The sequence below is a fragment of the Haliotis rufescens genome, unplaced genomic scaffold, assembly GCF_023055435.1.
Source record: "Haliotis rufescens isolate VD_foot unplaced genomic scaffold, xgHalRufe1.0.p SCAF_11, whole genome shotgun sequence".
Lineage (NCBI taxonomy): Eukaryota > Metazoa > Mollusca > Gastropoda > Lepetellida > Haliotidae > Haliotis > Haliotis rufescens.
This window is the reverse complement of record NW_025963791.1, coordinates 18,873,177-18,894,225: the sequence shown is the minus strand read 5'-3', so window position 1 is coordinate 18,894,225 and position 21,049 is coordinate 18,873,177. Positions and strand designations below refer to the sequence as shown.

Below are 21,049 nucleotides of genomic sequence, written 5' to 3'. Positions count from 1 at the left end.
GTGTTTTTTTGTTTGTTCGTTTGTTGCTTAACGCCACACTATATATATCGACGGTCTGTAAATAATCGAGTCGGGGCCAGACAATCCAGTGATTGATATCATGAGCATCAATCCACGCAATTGGGATTCTATGACATGCATCAACCAAGTCAGGGAGTCTGACCACCCGATCCCGTAAGCCGCCTTTTGCGACAAGCATGGGTTCCTGAAGACCGATTCTAACCCGGATCTTCACGGGTCATACTCATGTCACGCACCTTTATACCCCATGTCACACCAGTGCCATATCAATGCCATTGCGGGGAGGTCGGGTAGCCTAGTGGTTAAAGCGTTAGCTCGTCACGCCGAAGACCCGGGTTCGATTCCCGACATGGGTACAATTTGAAAACCCCTTTTCTGATATTGCTGGAATATTGCTAAAAGCGGCGTAAAACCTCACTCACTCACTCACTCACTCACTCACTCACTCACTCACTCACCCACCCACCCACTCACTCACTCACTCACTCACTCACTCACTCACTCACTCAATGCCATTGCCATGTCATCTCCATGCCATACTCGTGGCACACACATTTGATACTCATGTCATACCAATGTATAATCCATGTCATACACATTTAACCCATGTCATCTCCATACACATTTGATACCCATGGTATACCATTGCATTATCCATGACATACTGATACTCATATCATACCAATGCCATATCAGTGTCATACTAATATCTTCCAATAGCATATCAACGTCATATCAATGTCTTCCAGTGGGCATGGATGGCCCAGTCTTCTAAGTTGCCGAAACTCGCAGTGCATAGTTGCGTCCCTTGGACACGCCCCAAACCTAAGATTGTGGGTTCGAATCCCAGTTCGCCCCGATATCAGCGCCATACCCGTGCTCGTACTTCAACTGCAAAACCAGATGTGTTTTTTTTATTGAAAACTGTGAGCCTGAATTATTTTTAAGATAAACACCTTGCAACAATGCATTTTTTGTGGCAGGAATATTCTGTTCAAAGGTGTGAATAATAATTATCAAAAAAAAAATTTCGATAATTAAAAAAAATAAAATGAATCACGTCACTATATAAGTGCAATAATCTTGGAGGCAACGTTTAACTCCGTTTCACCTCACCGCGTATGTGTCTCCCAATAGCGATTCGAGGGATTCTGTCCCAACCCCCTTGCAGCGCCTGTCCAAGGTCAGCCCACGGCCTGTGACGTTGACGCACACGTCCCCCTATCATGCATGTCCCAGACGTGTTCAGTGAAAGAAAGGTCTGGGCTCATTGCTGGCCATGTCATTCAAAGGATTTCATGGTATTCTATGGTTTCGGGTCGATCGATGGCGTACTCTTGTCGTTGACCTGGGACGCCCTGAACGGGGTCGATCGTCAACAGTTTGGGTTTGTTGGTACCTGTTCCATCGTCTTCTAATCACAGACTGTGACACATTGAACGTATTGCCCACTCCAGCATGCAGACGCCGCATTGCTAGTTCATACGCAAACAATCAATGAAATCAAATAAATCACAACTGTATGATAAGCAGAATCGATAAGATTGAAATAATAATGTTCCACAAAATCAGGAATGGCACGTGTTTGGTGCTACTGGGTGAGGCTATAGGATATGTTTTAGTGTTAGTTTAACAGACAACATAAACGTTCTTGTCGTCATCACATATGTTTGTTATAATACTTGGTATTAACATATATATTTCATGATCTTCTACACTTTTGAAGACTATATTTACCTACGACAAAAGCATATGCACGGACCGCAGGCGTTGTCCAAGCAACAGCCAACCGCATGTTAGCATGTTGGGGGCGGTAATATGTAGGAATTAACATGATGCAAAAATAAATCCATTTTATGCTGTTTTAATAACATGGGAATACGTAATAAAAGGTTATAAATAATAGATTTATGATTAACGTGGTACCCGCGCAGATACAAACATGTTTAAACAGTTTAATGTCACTAGCCCCGACTAGATTAGGTGAGTTAGGTTTAGTGCCAGTCTGTGGAATATATACAGGTGTTCAAGTGTGTCCATCGGACACGTTGCCCATTAGGCCACCCTAGCCCACATCTGGACGGTGGGGGTACATGCTGCGAACGCTAAAATGTTACAGGTAATGTTATCAGTCACATGATATTCGTGGTATTTTTAATATTTCATAACACAATAAGACCTTTCGATTCCTGCTAGATGATGCTTTAATAACAAATATTATAAATCATGGAAGAAATTCGATTATAAATAATATATAAACTTATTAATTGCAATTTGTTTCATGGTCGAAAGTCAAAATGATAGAAAATGCCATTTCGCACTTAAGTGAACTTTGGTAACGAATTGGTAACGAATTCTTTTGCTTTATCGAATGTGAATAATTTAACTTAAAACCCGTGAAGATCCAGGTTAAATTAGGTCGTCAGTAACCCATGTTTGCCGTAAGAGGCGACTAACGGGATCGGGTGGAAGGGTGTTTGACTTGGTTGATGCATGTCATCGTATCCCAATTGCGTGGATCGATGCGCATGATGCCAATCACTGGATTGTCTGGTATAACTCGGATATTTACACACCGCCGTCATATAGCTGGAATATTGCTGAGTGCGGCGTTAAACAACAAACAAATTAAACAACGGACTTATGGTTACTGAATAGAGCTTCTGTGATTTATGACTAACGCTGAAATAGCATATATCCCCGTGTCTTCCCCGTGTTGTTTTATTCTGAATTGGGCGGTATGAAATAGAACAGCAAAAATATGTTATTGCATTGTAGTTTAATTTATTTTATATCAAGTCAGAAAGTATATGTTACATCATTAAGATATGATACATGTCTACGTGAAACAAAAGTAGGAATGAAGACGCGTACAACAGAATCGTAATTCCTTACAGGCAACCAACGCGTAGTGTTTTCAGAGTTGTCTCCCGTTCCATACATCTTTGTTGGTGGAGATTCATAAACCCGACTCGTTTTCCAGAAACGATATTGCAAGCTTTTATCATAAAACAAATGAAAAAGTTACATTTTGTTGAAGTTTGATCCACGAAATGGGCAACACTGCCAGTAGTGACAGCGAAGATGAAGTACGTGTTGACAACAAAGAGGTTTGACAATTTACACGCTTATTTGTATACATTAGTGGACATAACGTAAGTGCGAGTTGCATGTTCTGACGAGGAAGTTCCGGAAAAGTTACATGAAAAGATTAAGATCTGCAGATTCTGACAGGTTTAACTCTAACTTACATATTTTTTTAAATCAAAGGATTAATTACAGACATTATGATAATGTTTTACGCAGTGAATTAAGGACACATTTGGCATTATGAACGCCAACAAGTTGACCATCTGAAATATGAGTATTTTCATGATTATGATGACATTGTTACACAAGATTGACATGTCCATTGATTGTTAGTAGTTCAAAGATGCATTTGATTGACAGGGATATTCTGTGATTTACTGTTTCTTGACAACTCTAGGTATGGTTAGGCATGAAATGCCATGGATGTTTATTTATAGCTGACTGTCTGAACCAAGTCACTTGTCTTAAGCCTGAGTCTAATGTAATTTTGTTTTGTCTAGTGTTATCAGTTAATAATGATCCATATATTAATACTACAGCCTTCTGAAAGTGATGCTGAGAGTCAATGTTAGGCACAGACTGCAAACAGGCAGTTCATCAATAGGTCATGTTTTTTTGGTCATGTTCATGATGTTCCTGTTCCTGCCTGTTCATGGGAGAAACTGGTGAATATGAGCATTGTAGAACGGCCAAAGCGGAGTTAAGACTTGTGAGATAAAACATCCAAGTTTTGGGAAAAACATCCTAGTTGTGCTGTAATGAGAAAACAGTCAACATGGTCAATGAGTATGGAGAAAAATTGTCACTAGTATAAATTCATTTCAATCAGTGATCAGTATGTATGATATGGATAAGATGACATCATGGATATATTTGTATAAATATGACATTACCGGACATCGTTGATCATGTTGATTGTTTTTGCCTTCAATAAGATTGGAAAAAAAATATTGCTTGTATTTAGAATTGGATACTGTTATGTTATCCATAATACAGAATACAAACAATGTTTATATTTCAGCAGGGACAGGCCTCAGCAGTCGGTTTTCATTAATGATCACTGCTGCACCCATAAATGTAATTGATACATTGGGGCACCATGCTGCTTTTCTCCTGAAAGTGGTCAAAATGCATGACACATGCGCAGATGCACTTATGTTCAGGACTTCCATAGTCGGAAATAGAAATCAGCTGTACACACATTTTCAAAAATTATGTTTTTCCTGTTTCTAAGGCAACAAGTTTGACTTTGACAGTGTTCTTTGTGGTGTGTTGGTCTGGACCATATCTCTAAACCTAATTGGTATCCTTTCTTGAAACTGTGCATACACAAAGACCAGGATGTCAACTGGTGTCTTTTGCTATTTAGGGATTTTTTAACTTATATTTTTTACGTTTAATATTTTATTAAGAAACTTTGCATGTATATCAAATACATGATGAACTGGTGCCTATTGGTGTTTTGGCATTTCTAGAAACAATTTTTTTAGTGTTTCCATAGCAACAAACCGAGCATAACATGGAAACCGTTTAATATTTTAATAACAAAACTTTGCATATGTATCTTACACATGCTGGACTGGTGCCTTTTGATATTTTGGTATTTCAAATGTTTTTCGTTGTGTTTCCTTGTATTCTAGAGTTACCCTCACTTTCTCCATGCTTTATATTTTGTGCATCCTGTCAGCATTGAGGTAAATACCTCAAATTCTAAAGTGCCCCATGCATGCCATGGCGGGGGATGGTGATAACGCTGTTTTCATGTCATCATGATTATTAGCCAATCAAATTTCTGAAAATTACATAGAATGTATTTATAAGAACCTGTTAGCCCAGGCTCAGTGTTTACGACTCTGCTTTTGTTCTATCTTTAGGTTGATGATGGCTATTCTGACAGTGAAGCAGAAACGGGTGAGTAGACGCCATTTTTCTTTTCACGTCCTTAGAATAATCATATTAAGAAACATTTATTGTCCTATGCGAACACATTCAGGGGATTTCTTGTGTTAAATCTACATGTGACTTGATCATGTTGTTCCAAACATCATCCTTGATTATCCAATATAGTATCTCCTTTCTGTGATAAAAACCCCGGACCCAGTGACCATGCATAGCTTATCATGCTTATTGTTTGTATACTATTTTAATGACGTAGAACACATCAGGGTTACATACAAAAGTAAGAATGTGTGCAGTTATAACGGAAAAGGATTACTCTCGTAACACTTATGATGCGTATCAAATATATCTCCTTTATCATGTTTATAGCCACGGAGAATGTTTTTGCGACACTGATTTATCACATCAAGGGTCAAGGTCAAAACCTGGAAAAAATTACCACCTATCTCAAGAAACATTGCAATAGTTAATATTTCAAATGGTTAATATGCTTGATCATGTTGATATTGTAGGTTATATTCACATTCAACAAGTTTTTTTCTGTAATTGGACACCATTTTGTAATATCATCTTTACGTGGGGTGTCATCGTGTTTGAAGTAAGATTTTGAGTGACCTTCATTGAATGTAAGGTAACTGGAATGGTCATTTGTGTTTACTGCTTTTTCCTTTTTGTAACTTAAACTTGTACAACTATATACGTGACATGTGACACACTTGAGGCAGTAGACAGGTGTAGATTTAACAACAAATTTGTATGTAGCCAGCAGGGCTTGCTCCCTTTAAACGTTGCTTGCCCTTTTCCAAACTAACTGGCTCAAAACTAAGTGTTGGAGGCCACAACTGAGTTACCCAGGGAGCTCCAAAAATTGTAGAACTCCTCACACCTAAAACGTCATTTCCAGCACTTTGAGATTAAATCTTGGCTTCCATTTGCCTCATTTTTGTGACAATTTTATGAGAAAATAAAGATGTTGTTGTTGTACAGAACATTACAAAATGGCAACCAGTTGTGTCCTTCTACCGAGATGATCTTTGTCATCCCTCCTAAATATTTTCCTCATCAACATTACGTGATCCACGAGCAGTGTTCAATTAACAAAAGTTAACCATACACAGAGAAGGAGTGAAATTTTGACTAGCCAGATGGGCCATCTACTTTATGTTTCAGCAAGCCTTTCATAATTTTAACTGTCTACAGGCCAACGGGCCAGCAGTTACATTGACCCCTGAGTAGATGAATATAGCTGGTGGTCAAATGAAACATGTTACATGTTATGAGAAGAATTGTTTTTAGAAGATATAGCATATTGGTTTAACATGTTTACTACACACAAAGATTGGACCAAAAGGGGTAAAAATATTGAATACCCAAAGGAAAATATGAATATCCAATAAGAATGATTACATGTAAGTACACTTGGCTGAAATATTTATCTGGAGTGCTGGATAATAGATCTTAACTTCAAACACACAACATATTAGTTAATAGTACAATAAAAGTTAAACGTTTTTGTCTTATCCCAATGTATCAAAGAATATTTATATACTTTTAAAAGTATCAAAACATCCCTGGAGACCATGCAGAAGCATCTGTAACCATGGTAACCTGTAATCAATGGTACCAGCCAACTGACAAACTGAAGCATGCCTGTTTTCATACTTTGTAACAGTATCTCAAATAGGGAAGGAGTCCATGTTGTTTGTAAGTACTCATGCCTCGCCTATCTCATTTGCATATTAGTGTTATCATTGTTATCATGATAATGTCAAGCTTATTTCATGGGGAAATGCTTCAGTTAAATGTTATGATTGAAATATGCAAAGATTTATATTATGTAGGGCTGGGATGGGTAAATCGGGAACCCGGACACTTGGGTTGGGTCACAGGATTACCCGGACACATGGTTAGTCATGCGATATGTTGTTCAGTGACAATAACAATAAGACTCTTAGGCTACACTTAGGCTTTCTGACTATGCACACCCTCCTTCTGACTTTTATATGTCTGAGTAAAGATAAAACTTCAGTCAACTTCAGTGTGAGCACAATCAGATCGTTTTATGCATGTATGTACAGAAAGAAAGACAAGTTCTATGGATGAACAACTTCTTTATTACAATTAGTGCGATGTTTCGGTGTACTAATTGTAATAAAGAAGTTGTTCATCCATAGAACTTGTCTTTCTTCATCACACCAACTTCTAAATGCCAGTGAAAGAAGTTATGTATGTACATAGTTTTTGCCAGGGCTACGGTTGAACAATTTCCAGTCAGTCATTTTTTCCCCAACTCGATACTTACAGCAGGTACCCAGGTAGGGTCAGGTAATAGGGGGTCGGGGACCTGCCCTAGTATTATGTAAAGCATGAAGCAAGGGAAGACGTGTGAAGCCCATTTCTGGTGTCCCCCGCAGTTATATTGCTGGAATATTGCTAAAAGCGGCGTAAAACCATACTCACTCACTCACTCTACTGCAAACACTGTATGCATTTTTACATGTTATAAGAGCATAGTGCACTGTGTATGCATTATTACCTGTAATAAGAGCACAGTACACTGCATATATGATATCTAGTAGAGGATCAGGATGATATATATGAAATTACGACACTAAGTGTTATGAGCCCAGTTTGATATATATATGGGCATGTTGAACTTTATGCTGTATGTTAGCTGGTGGCGACATGTCTTGGTATTGACTTGACATGTCCCATACATTTGACTTGCGTATACATGATGATGAAAATTAGTCAGTGTCATTATTTTTTGTCATTGTATGAGTGAACATTCACCTGTTACATATTTTGTGGAATTTATCAATTTTACCAATCAATTAATGCATATTCTATTGACCTGGAAGTTTCCAGGTTACAGTAGCTCTTCAGCAACCCATGCATGCTGTAAAAGGCAACTATGCTTGTCGCAAGAGGCGACTAACACTAACAGTATTGGGTGGTCAGGCTCGCTGACTTCGTTATGCATGTTATTGTATCCCAATTGCATGGATCGATGCTCATGATGTCAATCACTGGATTGTCAGGTCCAGACTTGATTATTTTCAGACCGCCATCATATAGCGGGAATATTGCTGAGTGCGGCGTTAAACAACAAACAAACAGACATCATATTCTATCATCCTTGTCAGAACACTGTAGTTGTCTGTTTATTTTGAACGACAACTTGGTCAATGTTAGTTTATACTAAATTCTTCTTGTTTTGCTTCCACTTCTTCAATTTTTGAGTATACTATGGTTATAACAAACTCAAAGGGACTCCTAAGTTCATTATAAGCATATATACATCATATATACAGCAAATGGCCAGGACAAAACAAACCAGTTAATTATATTCATCAGTTCGTTATAAGCGTGTTCATTATAAACAGACTTTACTGTACTAATATTAGAACTTTTTATGTTAAAACACAGACCACTCAGCATGTTCATTATAAACAGACTTTACTGTACTAATATTAGAACTTTTTATGTTAAAACACAGACCACTCAGCGTGTTCATTATAAACAGACTTTACTGTACTAATATTAGAACTTTTTATGTTAAAACACAGGCCACTCATTATGTTCATCTGCACAAATTTTCCAACAGTTTGTTCAGACAGCTCAAGTAGTGAATTCAAAGTGTGTGAAGTTTAATACTGTAATACAATCCGTTTTGTATGCAGCCAGTTATTTATTAATGAGGTTGATTTCAACATTACATCGACCGCCTCTGTGGTCTAGTGGTAGAGCGTCCGCCCGGAGAGCGGAAGGTCCGGGGTTCGATCCCAAGCCAAGTCATACCAAAAGACGTTAAAAGATGGTACTTGTTGTTACCCTGTCTGGCACTTGGCATGAAGGGGCTAAAACAAGAACTGGTCGGCTTGGAGTCAGTATACTAGACACACACACACACACACACACACACACACACACACACACACGTTGCTATATAAGTGCAATAATCTTGGACCCGACGTTAAACCTAATTTCACCTCACCTCACCTCACCATTACATCATGATAGCCTTCATGTAGATGCTGTCTGGGCTGATGGCAGCAGATTTATGATGTTGAATGGCGTTTATCAAGTGACATGATCAATATGTTAGTTGGGTGCCAGCAGTCATTATAGCTGTCACCAAGTGCTGATACTGTGGAACAGCTGGTTGTGTTGCCATGGTTATTGTTGTCAGATATGAGTAAGGGATGTTATTTTGCCTGACTGCCTACAGCTAATACAATAACAATACAGATTAGAGAACTATCTGCTGAAAGTCTGTGGTCGGCATTTAGAAGTTGGAAGAACATGAACACATGATAACATAAGGAAGAGAATAATATTGAATATTCAAAGACCTGACATGATAACAACTGGATAACAACTTCTTTATTGTTTGTTACACCGCTTCAGGGCTACTTCTTGCCCCTTCGGGGGACATGGGTGGCCCAGTAGGCTAAGGCGCCGTGATTCACTGTGCAGAGTTGCGTCCCTTGGGCACGCCAGAAACCTATGATTGTAGGTTCGAATCCCAGTTCACCCAAATTATGTTTGTAGTTTGTCAGCACCATACCCGTGCTCGTGGGTTTCACCGAAGTGGTAAACGTCTAAGGCCTGCATCAGGTCACAATAAGCTGACACGCCGTGATATAACTGGAATACTGTTAAAAGCGGCATTAAACCCAACTCTCTCACTCACTCACTCTTGCCCCTTCGTCAGGTGAATCCCGGGTAAATGTACTGATATGATAACTATGCTTGTCATAAGAGGCGACTAACGGGGTCGGGTGATCAGGCTCGCTGACTTGGTTGATGCATGTCATCGAATCCCAATTGAGTGGGTTAATGTTCATGATATCAATCACTTGAATGTCTGGACCAGATTTGATTATTTACAGACCGCCATCATATAGCTGGAATATTGCTGAGTGCACCATTAAACAACAAACAACCAAACTATTCATTATGTTTGAAATATAATTCAAAGTCACTATTATCAAGGAAGTTATTTGGTAAGTTTTGAAAACATGTAAATGAATTACTGTTTTCAATAGCCTGCATTTGTTTGTTTTAAAGGGGACAAAGATGGACCTTCCCTGACAGATCTCCATGCTCTCTTCAATGAGCCAGGGCTACTGCGATCAGTCGCCTCCAAGATAAAGTAAGCTGAGAAAATATGGCATGATAACCATGATAACTGCGTCATTTTCTCGGTGCAGACTTTTTCTTTTTCTATTACAATTTGATACTCTTTTACCATGATTACATTATGAATTGTGCTTTTCTGGGGATTTTGTGTTGAAATTTGCTGAACATCACGTCGATGCACTGTTAGCTATTTTATGTCATGGGAACTGTGGTGATGGTGGAGATTTGTCTAATCAGATGGCTGGAAGAAAGATGTTCAGTAAAAATATAGTCCTCTTCCAGGAAAATGATAAATTTCCTTCTGCATGTTCGGCTTTTGTCTGGATATAGATACAAGGGCTGATTGATAAGTTCTGAGCCTCACATAGAAGGGATTTTGTAACAGTGAAATCTTTTGTTTTGGACATAACATAAGTCATGGAGGCATATCCACAAACATTTGACTCAATTGAGCATATTGTTTTGCTAAAAGTCAGTAAATTAGCAGGGTGCCGTGACCTTTGGAAAATGGACAAACATGCATTGATCAAATACATGCAGAAAAAGAGCTTAACGCCAAAAGGCATCCATGGAGATTTGAGTACAACACTATGTTGCCCCTTCCAATGCCACTGTAAAGAGGTGGGCAGCAGAGTTTACACGTGGCAGGTAGAGCTGTGAAGACGACCCCGTCCTGGAAGGCCTGTCAAGTCAAGTAATGATCCCGAGAATCCATGTTATGGTGATGACCGACTTGCGAAAGAGGGCAACTGATCCAAAATGCACCAGACACATCATGTCTTGTGATTATCTAGTTCTGTTTGAAGCTGATCAAGAAAGGTTCTTGCAACAATTTGTGACTATGGCTGTAACCTGAGTTCGATCTAAACATTAGACATGTTAGACATCACCACCACCAAAGAAGGCAAAGACTGCCCCATCAGCTGGAAAGGTTGTGGCCTCCATGTTCTAGGATTCCGAGGGTGTTGTCATAGCGAACTTCCAAAAGGCCAGACAATAAAATGGAGCATATAATGCTCCACTTTTGATGCAATAATGAGATGAAATTAAGAATTGTGAAAAGGTGTGCTGTTCCATCAGAGCAAAGCCAGTGCACAAATCATGGCTACAATCTACAAGTGTGGCTTTGAACACCATCAGCACCCACCTTCTTCTCCTGGTCTGGCTTTGTCAAACTTTCATCTCCACCAAAACATGAAGAGAGTTCTAGCCATAACCAGTTTGCCATAGCAGCTGTGGAGAACGTTTTGGACAACCAAACTTCTACAAAACTGGGATGAAATCCCTTCAACATCATTTCCAAAAGTGTATCAGTGTGGACGGGGATTATGTTGAAAATTAAATCGTATTAATCGCTCTTGGTCAAGTCTGTCTATGTGAAGACCAGAACTTGTAATCCTTGTAACATAAGCAAGTGAAGATATTCCACTCTTACTTTTATCATGGGGAAAGTGGACTAGTGCCTGATATTGACCTTAGATTTTCAGCCTGCATTCAGAAGAAAATAGTGTGTTACATGATTGCCATGTGCTCGTCGTTAAGGGGTTAAAACAGGGACTGGTTGGTCCTAGTTGGTTTAATGTGATTTGGATATCCATGTTAAAACTGTGGCATGGTATCTTAGTGGACTAGCACTACAAAACCGTCATTAGTCTGGACTATTAAAAGCAGCTACACACACATATGTGCACAGACGTCACTATATTAGTGCAATAATTTTGAATGTTGAGTTTTACCCATTCCCCTGACCTCCCTGTATGTGACGGGTTGTGTTTGTTGTTGCTTGATGCAGTGAGGTTGTACTGCCTGTTACAGAGACCCCATCCCTGACAATGTGATCCACCAGTACCACGGCCACATCATCCGGTGGCTGAGAGAGAGGCAGGACAGGATGGAGGTGGGTTGTGCACTGGGTACATGGTCAGCCGATTGTCAATTTAACAAATAATAATAATAATAATAATAATAATAATAATAATAATAGGCTATTTCTATTGCGTACATTTCCACACCACTCAGGGACATGCTCAAAGCGCTATTATTACCCCGATTGCTAGATTGGTGTGCACTCAAGAATCGTTCTCATCTCCCTGGGGAGTATACAACACAAGGTGCCTGTTAGGCACTAGAAGGTTAACAACCACTTTGCCATCTCATCCTACCGAGTCTCTGAGTCAGCAGAAGTACTCTTCTTTAAACATCCTTTTGATAGATTCAGAACACTTTTCCAATATAAAAAATACCTGCTGTATCCTTATACTGTATGAGACAATGTAAGAAGCAGTATGTTTTGTGGTCTTTTTAAGCTTTAAATGTAATGTTTTTGCTGACTAAAATTTCTTTGTAGAGAATAAGACTGTATACTTTCCTTGTGTTCTAAAAATTATGTTTCCATTGTATTCAGTCAAAAGATATTTTAATAATCGGTTACATAACACACAGTGAGAATAGCAAATCTTCTCTACAACAGTCTGCAAATCTTAGTAATGATATTAGTTTTTACTATGTCATAGTATATCGGCTATTGTACGTTTGCAGGAGAATGTCACGTTAAGCCAGTTTTGTGACATGCTGATGGCAAAGGGAGTGTCCAGAAATGAGGTTGTGAAGGTAAGCAAAATGAGTGAGTGAGAGAGTTGTGTTTGAAACCATTGACACTTTCATCACCTTGGTAAAACCCACATGTATAGGTATTTAAATAATCTAATAATATGAACAATATATCTGTAATATTTTATTAAGTTCTTATTTGATGTTTTTCTGATTATAATCACCAAGATCATATAGTCATAAGAATCATCCATGCAAGGTTCAATATCTGTAAAATCCATTTGCATGAGGTTGTTAAAAAGAATACAAAGTAGATAATCTCATTGACACCGATGTTGTCGTACTGATAGAGTGTTCCTCCCTGACCTCCCAACCCCCATGTGGTACTGATAGCGTGTTCCTCCCTGACCTCCCAACCCCATGTTGTCATACTGATAGCGTGTTCCTCCCTAACCTCCCAACCCCGATGTTGTCGTACTGATAGCGTGTTCCTCCCTAACCTCCCAACCCCATGTTGTCATACTGATAGTGTGTTCCTCCCTGACCTCCCAACCCCATGTTGTCATACTGATAGCGTGTTCCTCCCTAACCTCCCAACCCCATGTTGTCATACTGATAGCGTGTTCCTCCCTGACCTCCCAACCCCCATGTTGTTGTACTGATCATGCTGATAGCGTGTTCCTCCCTAACCTCCCAACCCCATGTTGTCATACTGATAGCGTGTTCCTCCCTGACCTCCCAACCCCATGTTTTCATACTGATAGAGTGTTCCTCCCTGACCTCCCAACCCCATGTTTTCATACTGATAGAGTGTTCCTCCCTGACCTCCCAACCCCCATGTTGTCATACTGATAGAGTGTTCCTCCCTGACCTTCCAACCCCCATGTTGTCATACTGATAGTGTTCCTCCCTGACCTTCCAACCCCCATGTTGTCATACTGATAGTGTGTTCCTCCCTGACTTCCCAACCCCCATGTTGTACTGATAGCATGTTCCTCCCTAACCTCCCAACCCCAATGTTGTCATACTGATAGAGTGTTCCTCCCTGACCTCCCAACCCCCATGTTGTCATACTGATAGAGTGTTTCTCCCTGACTTCCCAACCCCCATGTCGTACTGATAGTGTGTTCCTCCCTGACTTCCCAACCCCCATGTTGTCATACTGATAGAGTGTTTCTCCCTGACTTCCCAACCCCCATGTCGTACTGATAGCGTGTTCCTCCCTGACCTCCCAACCCTGATGTTGTTGTATTGATAGAGTGTTCCTCCTAACCCAGAAGTTGTTATATTAATGGAGTGTTCCTCCTGGGCAGGCGTTCCAGCAGTTTGACACAGATGGCAGTGGTGTCGCAGAGGTGTCAACCATGATGGATGCCCTGTCCACCTTCTCGTCCGGCAACGTGATGGGAGAGTTAGGGAAGAACATCCGCATGCTCCAAGCCTGCTCCCTCACTGCAGGTTAGACATGTTAGATACATAGACTGATTTGATCCTATGATGCACTGGTGACTGCTCATTGTGCAAGTCCAAACTGTAGGATGCTCTCTTTCCATGTGCCTCTGTTTGACATTTATGTTGTATCTATTTTAATTTCATTCACGTCCATCTTGGGAAGAAAATAGGATTCACAAATGTACAGCTGCTTGATTGAACTCAATATAGTTTACAATACACTTGAGCAATGTATGTTTTAATGATCTGCACATCAGATGGTCCATAAAACCGGTACAATGGACATTTTGATCTAATAGAAAGGTTGAAAGTAATATTCCGATATTTCAAAATGAGAAAAAATAAAAACATGTTATTTTCTCTGAAGTAGTATCTTGTGATAGTTATCTCATGCACATAGTATTGCAGAATATGTTGTCTTTGATGTATCCCATCTTTGTCACTGTAATCTGGTGAATGAGACGTCTGTCTGTGTGCAGGGTTTGTGGATGTATATGCTGGAGACAAGAACCCGATGAGCCGGCATGGAGAGAAGATCCTCAAGGTACACAGCAACACCTAATGTCGTCCTAACAATTAAAGACCTCCGTGATCTAGTGGTAGAGCGACCGCCCGGAGAGCGCAAGGTCCGGGGTTCGATCCCCAGCCGCGTCATACCAAAAGACGTTAAAAGATGGTACTTGTTGTTACCCTGTCTGGCGCTCGGCATTAAGGGGCTAAAACAAGGACTGGTCGGCTCGGAGTCAGTATACTGTGTCTGAGTGGGGTATTCTTGTTAAACTGCGGCATGGTATCTCAGTGAGCTAGCACTATAAATCAGCATCAGTCCGGACTAGTACAAGCAGCCACACAAACACACACACGTACATGCACGTCGCTATATAAGCACAATAATCTTGGACGCGACATTAAACCCCATTTCACCTCACCACCTAAAAATTAAGCTTGTAACTCAAATGTTAAAGATCAAGCATCTTCAGCATGTTCAGGGTGTGCATGATGCAAATACTATACAGGCAGACCATCAGTACCCCCACCCCTGTAACATTTTGAGATATGGGTGCTGGGATAGAGTTGTCTCAACATCTTTATACATGGCTGTGACCTTTGAATACAAGAAGATGTGATAAAGCTGCTTTACTGTTAGAAGAAGCATAAAAACATCAATCATTTAAAAATAATTGTTTACGGAAACTTTTTCAACAGTTCTGATTGGTTAAGTTAAATCAGAACTGTAAGTCTCAAGGGAGACAATAGATGTTTGGTCTCAGTAGTCTAGCTGAACGTGATGTAGTGTTATTATAAAAATCTGTCAATTTGTAATTTAGGTGTTTGTAATGCAGCTTTGAACAGTATTCCAGTTATATCACGGCGTGTCAGCTTGATGTGGGAGGAAAGCCCGAAGTGATGCAGGTCTCAGCCGTTTACCACTTCGGTGAAACCCCGAGCACGGGTATGGTGCTGACAAACCTAGAAACATAATCGGGTTTAACCGGGATTCAAACCCACAATCATAGGTTTCTGGCGTGCCCAAGGGACGCAACTCTGCATAGCAACTTGTGGCGCCTTAGACGACTTGGCCACCCGTGCCCGTTAGGTGTTTGTAGTAAATAGGGGAAGACTGACCTTGATTATGGACCATTCTATAGGCATTTGGCCTCATAAGAATCATTAATACAGATTGATTGATTGATTGTGGATGTTATTTCAGTACTTGCTGCGGAACCGTGCAGAAACATCCTCCCTTCCGTTCCCTCATCTTAACGGCTTTAACAACACCAGCAACATGCGCATGTCAGTTCTCAAGTCTACCTTCACGTCTCTGAAGGATGCTGGTGAGCGCCGTTCTGTTTTATTACGGATGGCTTTCCATTCATGTATATATACAGCTTCAGTGTCATACCCTACACTTTCTCAAAATATAGTAAAGTATTATTGTTGCTGCTTCAAATGTGAATATACAGGCTAACCTGCCCTGCTACTTGCTGCTGTCTGTTGCAGCCAAGATGGAGAATGAGGAGCAGGAGCTTGCAGAAGGAGAGGAGCTGAAACCCATCACCAAGTGCTTCAGTGCCATGGAGGTCTCCACAAACTCCTCTGATGCCTACAGGTAGGTCTCCACAAACTCCTCTGATTTAGTTTGTATGTCACACAGTCCTCAAGTACCATTGTTTACATGTTAACTTATATGTATGTTTGAATATGTTATGTCAGGATGGATGATTAACACAATATCAAACAAACATTAATCTGTTTTCTTTTCAGCTCTCTGAATGTTTATGCCCTTTCTACCTTTAGATCCTAATATGTTGCTTTGTTCCTTTGTCACAAGTGTTAACACTGTTATCAATGGTTATTATGTTCTGTTGTCACGAGTGTTAACACTGTTATTATGTTCCTTTGTCACAAGTGTTAACACTGTTATAATGTTCCTTTGTCACAAGTGTTAACACTGTTATAATGTTCCTTTGTCACGAGTGTTAACACTGTTATTATGTTCCTTTGTCATGAGTGTTAACACTGTTATTATGTTCCTTTGTCACAAGGGTTAACACTGTTATCAATGGTTATTATGTTCCTTTGTCACAAGTGTTAACACTGTTATTATGTTCCTTTTGTCACAAGTGTTAACACTGTTATTATGTTCCTTTGTCACAAGTGTTAACACTTATTACCCTATTTTCTTTAGTATAGTGCGCACCCATGTATAATGCGCACCCCCCTCTAACGGATTCAGTATTTTGGAGAAAAAAAATTCGAATATCAAGCGCAGAAAAAAATTACCCCTTCAGCGAATTTCGGTAAACGAACGGGTGACAAGAAACTGGGTCAGTACACATTCGAAATTTGAGATAAAAAAATCACCAGACAAGTTGATTTAACGTTTAAATTGTATTTTTTATTCTGCTAGGCATTGTTTTACATCCAGGGATTAAGATTACCTTGTGTATGTTCTCGTAAACTACGCCTGAAACAGCAATCAGCTGTACACACGTTTTCTTGGAATCTACCGGTGATTTTGTCAAGACACACCCAATGATATAACTTTACAGGATTTTAATGCAAGGATCGGCAAAAATTGTATCTGAAACTATTTTTTATCAGGAATAATATATTCCAATATCTTGTTAATTTAATTGCAGCTTTTACTAAACATATAAAATAATAATAACCCTAAGCGAAGCAGCTGATCGCTATTGCCGATCGCTATTGCCGGTTATTATTTTTCACATGGAACCAGTCTGACCAGTCACCGTCAAGGATTCCGCGCACGTGATCGCATGATCGCGAGAACTACGTGTTGACATAGAATCGTCAAACTATAACAAATATGACTTTTAACGAGTCAAAGTATGGCATTTATGATATATGTATCCCTTTTCTGTCGACTAAAGTTTGTTTCAAGGCGTCAATAGCAGTAATCTGACCATGCTTGCTGTTAATAACGGTGAGGTGTGCGATCTGAAGATCGCTTCACACAGGATTTCGCCGAAATTAATTAAAACATTATTGAAAGGAATTTTGAATAAAATTAATGAAATAAGTTACAAATATAAGTCCAGATATACAAAGAAACTTTTTATAGCCAGACAGTGTAATTACATGATGATTTTGCGTACTTCAGTATGGATTTGTTGACATGGTATTTCCAGTGTTGCGTGCTCACGGTAATATCTTTCCATTAGGAAAAACCCATCAAAACTCATTATTTCGTGTATAATGCGCACCCCCTTCTACACGGCTGTGTTTTTAAAAAAAGAAGTGCGCACTACATGTATACTCAAGAAAATACGGTATGTTCCTTTGTCATGAGTGTTAACACTGTTATTATGTTCCTTTGTCACAAGTGTTAACACTGTTATTATGTTCCTTTGTCACAAGTGTTAACACTGTTATTATGTTCAATATTTCATGTTTCAGATTAACTAATGGTGACCCATATAGCTTCTGGCAGTCAGACGGAGCTGCTCGGACCCACTGGATCAGGTGTGTATCACTTTTATACACACTCAAGCCCTGTTAATGCAGCATCCTTTATAATACATGTGACCCAGTCAAAGAAATTGTAACTGGCTGTGCAGAGATGTGTCTTTTAACTGAAGGAATGACAGCTCAAATCCTACATTTCCCTTGCTTGTGATCCAGCCTTGCACTATAGTGTCCTGGTTATACTGATATCTTTGGGCTCTAGCCCTCTCCACAGTTTGGCTGGTGGAGTAAAGCTGCCCTGGTTGAGTGAAGTGACCTCCTCATGGTTTAAAAATATCCTTGTGATTAGTGACCCGTGAAAATTCCGGGGTAGAATAGGTCTTCAGCAACCCATGCTTGCCATAAAAGGCGACTATGCTTGTCGTAAAAGGCGGCTAACGGGATCGGGTGGTCAGGCTCGCTGACTTGGTTGATGCATGTCATCGATCCCAATGGCGTGGATGGATGCTCATGATATTAATCACTGGATTGTCTGGCCCAGACTCGATTATTTACAGACCATATAGCTGGAATATTGCTGAGTGCGACGTTAAACAACGAACCAACCAACCTTGTGATTAGTGAGCATGGAGCATGACAATTTTAGAAGTATATTATCAATATTTATGCTGTTCAGTGTGTGATCACGATAGGTCAGCACTAGCAGTCCTGAAATCCTTTGCTATGGAGGAGGTTTTCACATGGTACCAGTGGTACCTATTTTGATCATCACATGGTTTGAATGTGGTATGTTGAGATGTAGAGTGTCAGTTTATTTCCTTGACAGGCTACGGATGAGGAACAATGTGGTGATCAAACAGCTGTCGGTGTCGGTGGCATCATCCGATCAGAGTTACATGCCGGAGCTGGTGATGGTGTCGGCAGGCAGGAGTCCCAGAGCTCTGCGGGAGCTCAAGGAGGTCCGCATTGCTAGGTAGGAAACTCAGCTTCCTGTATGGCGTACCTCACAGTGATACAGACTTGAGAACTTTCCTCGGATTCCCGCAATTCTGGGATTTTTCCTCTCAGAATGATTTAAATTTTCACCAAAAAATCCCTAGATTGTTGATGTTTCTCAAAAAAACCAAGTTTTTCTGTTCTCATATCTGGTGACCATTCACTCTGTACTATCGCAGCAACCAGTAAATAGCTCCCCATTGTGCTAGGCACATTGCAACCTTGCATGGAGTTAACTCCCACTTGCATGAATGTTATGTTCACAAACAAGTAATGACCCTTTTCCCACTTAACTTATAAGATATTCCTAAAGACATGCACAAAAATATACATGTCGCAGCATTTGGAGTTTGAGGGAAATGTTCCAGATTCTTGTCATGGCTTCTTGCACACTGTTGGCTTCTCCCTATGTCTTCAGTTGACTTTAATGGTGTTGATTATATATGAGGTGACTTAAAGAGTCAGGTGGTCAGGTTCGATGACTTGGTTGATAGGATGTCATTGTCCTCTCACATAGATCACACTTTCAACTTGGGGCACGCATGGCCCAGTCCTCTAAGGCGTCGTGATTTGCTGTGCAGAGTTGCGTCCCTTGGGCACGCCAGAAACCTATGATCGTGGGTTCGAATCCTGGTTCGCCCCAATTATGTTTCTAGGTTTGTCAGCACCATACCCATGCTCGTGTGTTTCCCGGAAGTGGTAAACGTCTGAGACATGCTTCGCGTTGGGCTTTCCTCCCACATTAAGGTGACACGCCGTGATATAACTGGAATACTGTTAAAAGCGGCTTTAAACCCAACTCACTCACTCACTCACTTTTAACCACAGATTTGTCTGCTACAGGCTTGATTATTCACAGGCTGGCATCATATTGCGGGAATATTACAGTGTGGTATTAAACCACAAAGAAACAAACAATGTACTTATATTCCTTCAGTGCACTTTTGGAATGGTGAATGTGTGACATCATGGAGGGTTTCCTTGGTGTTGTCTACGTTGATAATTGTCTCCTCACTCAGTGATACAGGCAGAGAAACAGCTCATTGACATTGTGTAGCTGTGGTGGTGTCCAGGATCAGGCTGGTTCAGTTTGTCCCGATCAATATGTTGACAGCGAAATAATAACAGGTTGTGATTGTTTTTGATGTGTTGATGTTTTTTGTGAACCTTTTATGGAATACTTGATCTGCTCTGGAATAATATTGACTCATTTATTTGTTTCAGTCATTTTACTGGAGATGTTGTGCTTTTGAAAAATGCCAAGGTCTTCTACCCTAGTAAGTAAACATTACTTGAACTAATTTTCTATCAAGATCGTTAAGGTGGTACCATGTGAATCATTGTTTTGCGTATATAAAAGAAATAATGTTGGTTTGAGATGCAGATAAGATAATGTTCTCTTCGGTTTCTAGTCATTCAGATTAACATCAAACGGTGCCACAGTGATGGCTGTGATACTAGGATACATGGCATCAAGACAGTTGGATACAGGTAACCATATTTATTTACCACAACCTGATGTTGTTGTTTTTACACTTCCAGAAGATTACTGTTGAGAAACCAAATGCTTACTACCAATATGTAATCTGTCCTGTTAAATTAAATTAATGCCGACTCATTTGACTTGCTCACAGTAATGCCTTTGTGTTGAGGAAAAAAATCAGAACTCTTCAACCCTTTGTATAAGACAACCCCCCTTGAAAGCCCCTTATTCTAGGTACGAAAAACTCGCCTTTTACACACTGATATCCGGTATACAGATATACAGAGTTGTACAGACCTTTATCGTTGCAGGGGGCGGTCGGGTAGCCTAGTGGTTAAAGCGTTCGCTCGTCACGCCGAAGACCTGGGTTCGATTCCCGACATGGGTACAATGTGTGAAGCCCATTTCTGGTGTCCCCCGCCGTGATATTGCTGGAATATTGCTAAAAGCGGCGTAAAACCATACTCACTCACTCATTATCGT

The 21,049-nt window shown here is 40.1% G+C and overlaps 1 protein-coding gene across 3 annotated transcripts in view; it reads left to right on the top strand.

Annotated features, from left to right (window-relative positions):
* The first annotated feature begins 2,973 nt into the window (after positions 1 to 2,973).
* LOC124120465 (zinc finger ZZ-type and EF-hand domain-containing protein 1-like) overlaps positions 2,974 to 21,049 on the top strand; it is a 112,373-nt gene continuing 94,297 nt past the window's right edge. For 2 of the 3 annotated variants that reach the window (XM_048392377.1, XM_046483290.2), the window contains exons 1-13: positions 2,974 to 3,131; positions 4,986 to 5,022; positions 10,084 to 10,168; positions 11,971 to 12,052; positions 12,694 to 12,765; positions 14,019 to 14,163; positions 14,637 to 14,701; positions 15,869 to 15,992; positions 16,159 to 16,267; positions 18,079 to 18,144; positions 18,914 to 19,060; positions 20,308 to 20,360; positions 20,496 to 20,574. In XM_048392377.1, coding sequence (XP_048248334.1) covers positions 3,075 to 3,131; positions 4,986 to 5,022; positions 10,084 to 10,168; positions 11,971 to 12,052; positions 12,694 to 12,765; positions 14,019 to 14,163; positions 14,637 to 14,701; positions 15,869 to 15,992; positions 16,159 to 16,267; positions 18,079 to 18,144; positions 18,914 to 19,060; positions 20,308 to 20,360; positions 20,496 to 20,574 — 1,121 coding nt within the window. In that variant the 5' untranslated portion in view covers positions 2,974 to 3,074. The remainder of the gene's footprint in view (positions 3,132 to 4,985; positions 5,023 to 10,083; positions 10,169 to 11,970; positions 12,053 to 12,693; positions 12,766 to 14,018; positions 14,164 to 14,636; positions 14,702 to 15,868; positions 15,993 to 16,158; positions 16,268 to 18,078; positions 18,145 to 18,913; positions 19,061 to 20,307; positions 20,361 to 20,495; positions 20,575 to 21,049) is intronic. The other variant, XM_048392376.1, reaches the window with a different exon arrangement.